Consider the following 7,740-nt stretch of genomic DNA (forward strand, 5'->3'; position numbering starts at 1 on the left):
ATAACAGAATCATAACAGTTTTGTACTTTTCTTTTCTTTTTGTTTCCAATCAGTAAATTTTCACTTTAGCTTTTTTATTTTGTTTGTTTTGGGCTTTTTTTTAGTTTCAGTGTTGTTTTTATAATGAGGGCAAAGGCATGTGAACTAGCTACATGTACCAAAAACACCACTTTAAAAAGGTGGTGTCTGAATGACTCACAGTGACATCCGAAACGCTCCCAGCCTTCCAAATGTTTGTGTTTACAAATGTGACCTATATGACTGAAGCCTAATTAATCTCTTATTCAGTTTAGATGTAATGAAATGTGACATTTACAGTTGTGGTCATAGGTTTCCACACAGTCATCATGGGAATGAAAGTCATGGTAATTTTGGGCTTTTAATTAATTCTTTTTCTAGGGTGGAATGATTATACAGCATATATCTTTAATGACTTTAAAAACTCATAGGTGTGAATGAGGGAGTGAAACAAATGGATGGATGGACTTTAAAAAACAAGAACTGGGTGCACACATTTGAACTTATCCCAACAGGGTCAAAAGTAAACATACAGACTCAAATATTTACATACACCCCTACTAATATTTGGTAAAATGTGCTTTAGACTAGAAGGTGGCTTACAACTAACGTGAGGAGTGTATTTAAACACCTGACCACACCTATAAATAAAATTAACATTGATGTTAGCCACAGTCACTTCCTGTAGATTTAGATTTTATTTATTTTCATAGATTCATATTATTATTTTATTAGTATACAATTTTCTTTCCCCAGACTATTTTTTTTTATTTAGTGGAAAGTGTTAGGAGTGCTAGGATAATTTCTGCTCAGTTTGCAGGTGTAGCGCCTGCTCTTCGCCGTAGGGGGCGGTGTGTACGAATGCGTGCTGTAGTTATTTTTAGAGAAGAAGCAGAAGCCACAACAATAACACACAGGCATTTTCAGGGACTGAAAATCCTTTAAATGTGACCTTTTCAGCGCGGATTTTCTCAGTGTAACGTTTGCAAACGGTCCGTTTATGTGAAAAGACTCCAAAATAATTCCGCACGAAGATGAATTCAGGCGCCATGTTGCGTGTTTCAGCGAATAAATAGCATGTCGTTAATGCGAGGCTAGCTGCGCCGTTAGCCTGCGTGCACCGAGCCCGGTTCTGCTGTCGCTTTTCCGTTTCATGTCACTACTGTCCGGTACCGCGTGCAGACATGGAGAGTTTGTACAAGCGGAAAATGTTCGCGTCCATGCGGAAAACCAAAGTAGCCGCATCGAAGAAGCGGCAGATCGGTCTGCCCGCCTCCATCCTGGACGACAGTGACGAAGGGTCCTTCTCGTCGTCCTCCTCCTCCGGATCACAGTCCGACTTCCAGAGCTCTCCTGAGGACGACAGCGAGCAGGAGGACCGGGACCGGAGCGAGTCCGGGGGGACCTCCAGCGACGACAGCCGCTCTGTCACCCGCAGGAAGCGCTCCTTCCTGAGAGGCGACGACAGCTCTTCGTCGTCTAGCCGCGGCGACGAGGATGAAGAGGACGACGATGACGACGACGATGAGGAAGATGACGACGGAAGTCACACGAAGAGGATGGTCCAGCCGAGGAAGAGGAGCCGGCTGCAGCGGCAGGACGAGTCGGACTCGGACCGCGCGGAGGAGAAGCGGAAAGAGGACGCGGAGAAGGCGAAGAGGAGGCAGAGACACAACAAGCTGTTGGCGCTGTCCCGGAGGATGAAGGCCCGCATCCCGAGCCGGAGGAGGAGCCGCGTGAAGCAGGTACACCTGAGCGCCTGCGTCATACACAGGAGCGCAGGTACTTCTGTAGAAACACGGAAAGACGAGCAAAAAACAAACAGGGCTACCTCTGGGTAAAAGCGCAGGTATATGAGACAAAGTTGAAAGAATTCATGTAAGAGCGGTGTTGTGCCAAAACGTGACCGCCTGCCAAAAACTAATTTCCAATGTTTCCGTGTGTTTTTTATGTGCAACATCTTTACGCATGTTGGTAAATAGACTTCGGTGAACAAGGTTTACAAAGGGGTTATATATAAAATTTTAAAATTACATTTTTTTAAGTATCTTTATAAATCTTTGTTATTGTACTTACATTATAACCAATCCGGTCCTTTTTGTCCACTTAAAATATGTTTACAGATCTATTATTATATTTGTTGCAATATCTGGTCTCCTCTTGGACAGATTACTCTTACAAAAGACATTTTTAATGTCAACGAGATTTTTTTTTTACTGGATAAATAAAGAATATATAAAAGTCACTGCCAAAAACTGATTGTAGCTTCTGCCTTGTTACAGGAATGTTGTTAGTGGCTCAGGATGACTTGATATCATTCATTGTGGGATTCATTTGACATATATTTAACATATTATAGACCAGCAAGTTATTTATACGAGCAATCACTTTTTTGGCAAATACCGGAAAAAAATTATTTTTTTTGCAGACGATCATTTTTTGGGACAAATGTATTCACATCAAAGAAAAATGTGCTTTCAAAACTTGAACAGGAAAAATCTGCGCGTTAATCTGCAAGACGGAATAAAAGTTTGCTAAAGCTGGCAAATTTACAGTAAACTACAAACATTTGCCAAAAAAAGAGAGAGAAAATATTTTTAAAAATGTGCAAATTTACAACACAACAAAAGGTATATTTATGAAAAAAAAACCTTGGTTCATAAAAAAGCTAGAAAATGTATTTAAATTAAAGGACTGGCAAATTTAAGAGGAAAAAAATCACTTATGTGAAGTGTAAAAAAATGTACAAGATAAAATTATTTATTGTTAATAATAATTAATAACAAATAAATGTTCATTATTAATTTTGTTAGATTTTAGAATAAAAGTTAAATGGCCAATTTATAAGAAAGAAATTACAGAATTTGTACAACAATTAGTAAATGTATTTACGTTAACAAAAACTGGCAAGTCTAATGAAAAAATTCACAAGAGAAAACAAACAGATTTATGAGAAAAAAGGGGTCAAAGTTCCAGGAGAAAATTAGCAAATTTATAATAACCTTAGAATGAATAAAAGTTGAGAAAGAAAATGCAAACAACAAAAAGAAACATGCATTTTACTGAAAAGAAAACTGAGAAGGTTGCAAAGAACACTAATTTATACTAATGGATTGGCTCATTTCCAATAGATTTCCAAGTTTATAAGAATATATTGCACTTCATACCCAATAAACCTTTATACCTCTGTGTGATGAGTAAAATGGGTTTTATTTAAATTGTTTAAGGGCACAGGAGACAAGGAAGAGTCTAAAAAAGCAGAGGATGAGGCAGATGGTGATGGAGATGGAGGAGGTGAAGAAGAAGAGGACGGAAAGAAAGAAGTGTCACGGGGAGACAAAGGAGGAAAAGAGAAAGAGGAGGAGGAAGAAGAAGAGGAGGAGGAGGAGGAGGAGGAGGAGAAGTAAGCCTGAGAGAAATAATAGCATTTAAAAATGATGCAAAAGTGTTTATCTGTACAGGACTCATGGTTATGTTGTTGCTGTGACAACGAACACTTGTAACAAGCAACAAAAAGAAGAAAAGAGGAGGTGGACAGCGTCTCTGACCCCAGTGTGAGGTACTTTTTTGCTTTAGATTGAAAATATAAACATTTGCTGATCTGCTGAGCGCTCAGTTTTATTTACATGCTGCAGATGTTTCCATGTTAATCCGCCAACAGCTGGAGGCTCCAAGCACTGCTGACCTGTATGACGTCACAAGCAAAACCATATAATGGTTAAGTTGGATTCAACCAGGTGGCCTGCACTATCAGCGTGACTTACGATTAGAGCAACATCTTTATTATAATTTATTAGCTTTTTTTTGGTTCATTGTTGTAACACTAAAAGGTTTTATCTGGGAGTGGTAGTCACAGCCTTCCTGCAGCTGTCCATCTGAAACTCACAGCCCACCAGTGAAAGGAGCAAAAACAAGTCGCCAGCATTGAATTGTCTGTGGAAAAGTTTATTTTGGTTGTATTCGGGCCATTGAAAGAAAAAAAATGAAAGGGCCTAGTTACGTGATGTAAAATTCAGGAAAAAAACAAACAAATTTACAATAAAAACAGCAATAACACATAAGAAGTGTTAATAGAAAACCGCACTTATTTGCAATCAGACAACAAATTACAAGCTTATTTTCACTGAAATGAGTCCTGGAGTAATACACAGGCCACTACATGCAGCTGGCTGTGAGGTGTGTGTAACACGTGATTAAAATAAAAACCAAAAACGTACATATTCAATATACACTTTGCTCGCATGAAATTAGCTTTCTTATAAGATGGTTTTTTTTTGGTTTTTTTTTCCTTTTGAACTAAAAAAAATCAGCTTTTTTCTGGCCCACGTTTGGCCCTCTTGTCGCTCAGTTCTGGCATTTGGCAATCACCAGATGTGGCCCAGAAGTCATAAACACAGCTGGCAGCTGGCACAGGTGGACCTCGGCAGCCACTGAGTCACAGGCACACATCTGGGTTATATTTTGCATATTTGAACCAGCAGATGTTTTGCTACTTTAGCCTTAAAAAATACAGAAATGTGCTCATATCCTGTTGTTTTAGTCAGAGCTCTGCTTGCAAGTCCAACAAAAAGCCAGTAAGCGGTTCTCGAGTTCAGCTAGATGAAATTTGTGGCAGCAGATCAGCTGGTGAAGCTAAAACGAGAGCGAAAGCTTTCCTGGATGTCAAGCACAGAAGCTGCTTTCTTTCCTGCAAAAGGGAAGAGCTGCTTAGTGGGCGGGGCTTCCACATCACATCACTGAGTGTAATCGTTGCATTATGACTGCGTGTGATCTTTAAGACAGAAGCCGACTGAATCTCCCAGAAGGCACTGCTGTGAGTCTTTATTGAATTCTTGATGGCAGTGTTGTGAATATGCAAAAAAACTCTGATTTCACGACCCCGGAGGATTCTGAGTATTGCAGTATTTAGAGACATTCAGTAACCGACAGCACTCTGACTCGTTTCTGTTGCACTTTCCTTCTTTTTCTTTCATTTTTTTTTTCCTGAAGTTGAGTTTGATTGTTTGCCAATCTTTTCTAAGTAAGTGTGAAGGCCTCGCAGACAGATTTATTTATTTTTCTTGTACAGCAGCTTTTTAATCTGTTGCTTTATCTTTGAAAAAATATTTACATATTTTGATAGTTTTGTCCGTCTGCTATCTCCAGCCGTCTCTGTTTCTGTTATTACATTGTCAGCTAAATACCTTTGAATGTTGAACCACACAAGATTTTTGAAGACTTCCTGCAAGTTCACTTTGCTGACATAATAATATCGTTATACTTACTTCCTGGTACACTTGCAGTATAGTGGTTGCCCATAATAAATCACAGATAAAACCAAATTATTTGTCAGTAACTGCATTAAAAATGCCTGCATAGGTTCTCAGTTGTGCAGGTCATGGTAGTCTTGAGTGCTTAAAAATAAAGTAGTTGACAGTAGGGCTGCAGGATTTTGCATAAAATGAGAATCACGATTCTCTCACGATTCTCTTTTCCAGTATAAATATTTATTGCACTTATTAGCTGCACATCAACTTCGTAACAGTTGAGACTGAACATAAAAACAATAAATAAACATAAAAACAACAAATGTCTCAGGTTTTGTTGTTGCCGCAAAATGTTGTACTGCTTGAAATTCCGTCTCCACTGTTGCTCGACGCTGCGTGTATAGAGCAGGTAGTGCAACAATAGAAAAACAGTTGCGGGACGGCACTGTGTAGCGTTTGTCTAGGGTGTTGATCATTTTCCTAAATCCCTCGTTTTGCACAGTGTTGATGGGAGCCATATCTTTGGTCAGGTGATAAGTGATAGCCTCCGTAATTTCTTTGTGCCTGGGGAGTTCGACGTGTATAGGGAAGCGCTGTATAAGGTTCCCGTTATTGATGTTTGGGTGGTTGACCGGGACGGATTTTCTCCTGTCACTTTCTCGTCATCCCTGACGTGCTCTCCGTTGTTTTTTCCCTGCTAATTTTAGCATCACACGGCACAGCTTCTGTATCACGTGGTATAAGGCTCCGCCCTTGTCATTTGTTGAGCAGGAAGAGTGAGCGCTTGTTTTCATGCAGATTACGTCCCGGATCAAAATGCGGTACAATCGTCGCCGTCTTTTTTTTTTTTTTTTTTTTTTTTAAATCGTTGTCATTTGAAAATGAGATCGCACATAAGTATGAATCGAGATCGCGATTTTCTAACGATTAATCGTGCAGCCCTAGTTGACAGTACTTGTCTTAGACAGGTGCCACCTTTTGGACTCAGTGACGGTAATGACACATGCCATTTCTCATAATTTGAACTGGAAAAGCCTCCTGGATGAAAAATGAAATGGCTAAAGAAACCTAAAGAAGTCCTGTTGCCCTTTTTTAACCACTCAAATCTGCTTTAAAAAAAGCTCCAGTTAGCTAGGTGATGGTTGTGCATTTGTTATGAAGGTTGAAAAACTCGACAGATACTGAAACAGTTTTCTTGTATCAGACTCCAAAACATGTTTATTTCTACTGTAAAATTGGGCATTTAACATGAGAGATGGGGGAGATTAACTTGCTTTTGAAGCCTCAAGTGGACATTAGAGGAACTGCAATTTTGGCATTTGAGCACTCGCTTCCTGGAGTTACCAGGGGGTCATCACTTGGTATGTCATCATGAATGTTTAAGTTGGCACTCTGTTGTTGTTGTTGTTGTTAGATTACCAGTGTTTAAAAGGCCCAAATATATGAGCTCGTTGTGATGTAAGAAGTCAATGAGGTTGTTCTTATGCTACTTTCTGGTACATCTGGAATTCTTTGATAAATCTCACATACATCTTCTGATGATCGATTGGGCTTATCATCATATTTGTGTGCTAAACTGCCAATTATCAGTTTGGCAGAACTTACTGCATTTAAATCAGAAGTATTATGCGATATTCAGTGGCAGCTGTTTAAACCCAAACAACTTTCAAATGACCAAGACTGGTTGTGATGACATGTTACTTGTACCTCTCAGTGGTCACTTGTTGCTGTGTATTTACTATTTTAAGACTGGTACACTCAACTTTATGGTAGCTTTTTGCCATACAATTCAACACTAAGTAATTAGTAACATGTGCTTAGTCATAGTCATCAAACAGGCTTTTGGCGTCACCTTATGATGGTAGGGGTGCATTATAAAAGTTGTGTAAAATACTTTTTTTTTTTTCCTTCCTTTTCTTACAATTTCTCTTAGAGCTGACAGTTGAAAAGTCATGACCTTTAATTTTTAGTGTCCTTGTTTAAAATAGGCTTTTTTGGGCTTTTTGACAGATAGCACATGGTGCTCGTCCAGGATTTTAACCTGTAGTCCAACAGCTACTGGATCACTCCGGTGACCTGTTGATATGTTTGTGCATTGTTTAAAGAAACGTGACGACTGTGGCAGTGAATTTCATACAACTGACAGGAAGTATGGACAGAACTATCAAAATAAGATTCTAACTGTGTAAAATAAAGTAAAACTTCTTTGATTTTTGACTATGTTTGATCTGAAATTATGGACATTTCTCCATCACTAAATTTTGTTTGCAAAAATCAAATGATCCCACCTGGTTCATTTTTTTTGGTGGGGGGTTCCTGTACATAGAAATGTGGGTGAATTATCCCAAAACTATTTTGTATTTTTCTATTTATTTCTTCCTTTGTAAAGTCTTCTAAAGGCCACAGGCATGTGCTAAAACAAAAATGGACAAATGATGAGAAATTTCTCTTTCCATCCTTCTTCTTAAATCCTTGC

General features: G+C 38.9%; 1 protein-coding gene across 1 annotated transcript; it reads left to right on the top strand.

Annotated features, from left to right (window-relative positions):
* Positions 1–24: 24 nt before the first annotated feature.
* On the top strand, positions 25–3,847 carry ccdc82 (coiled-coil domain containing 82). The gene is made up of 2 exons (XM_080303641.1): positions 25–1,763; positions 3,246–3,847. The coding sequence occupies exons 1-2, from the start codon at positions 1,203–1,205 to the stop codon at positions 3,423–3,425; spliced, it is 741 nt and encodes a 246-aa protein (XP_080159767.1). The 5' UTR covers positions 25–1,202; the 3' UTR covers positions 3,426–3,847.
* Positions 3,848–7,740: the final 3,893 nt, after the last annotated feature.

Source organism: Astatotilapia calliptera, chromosome 7, assembly GCF_964374335.1.
Source record: "Astatotilapia calliptera chromosome 7, fAstCal68.1, whole genome shotgun sequence".
NCBI classification, from domain to species: domain Eukaryota; kingdom Metazoa; phylum Chordata; class Actinopteri; order Cichliformes; family Cichlidae; genus Astatotilapia; species Astatotilapia calliptera.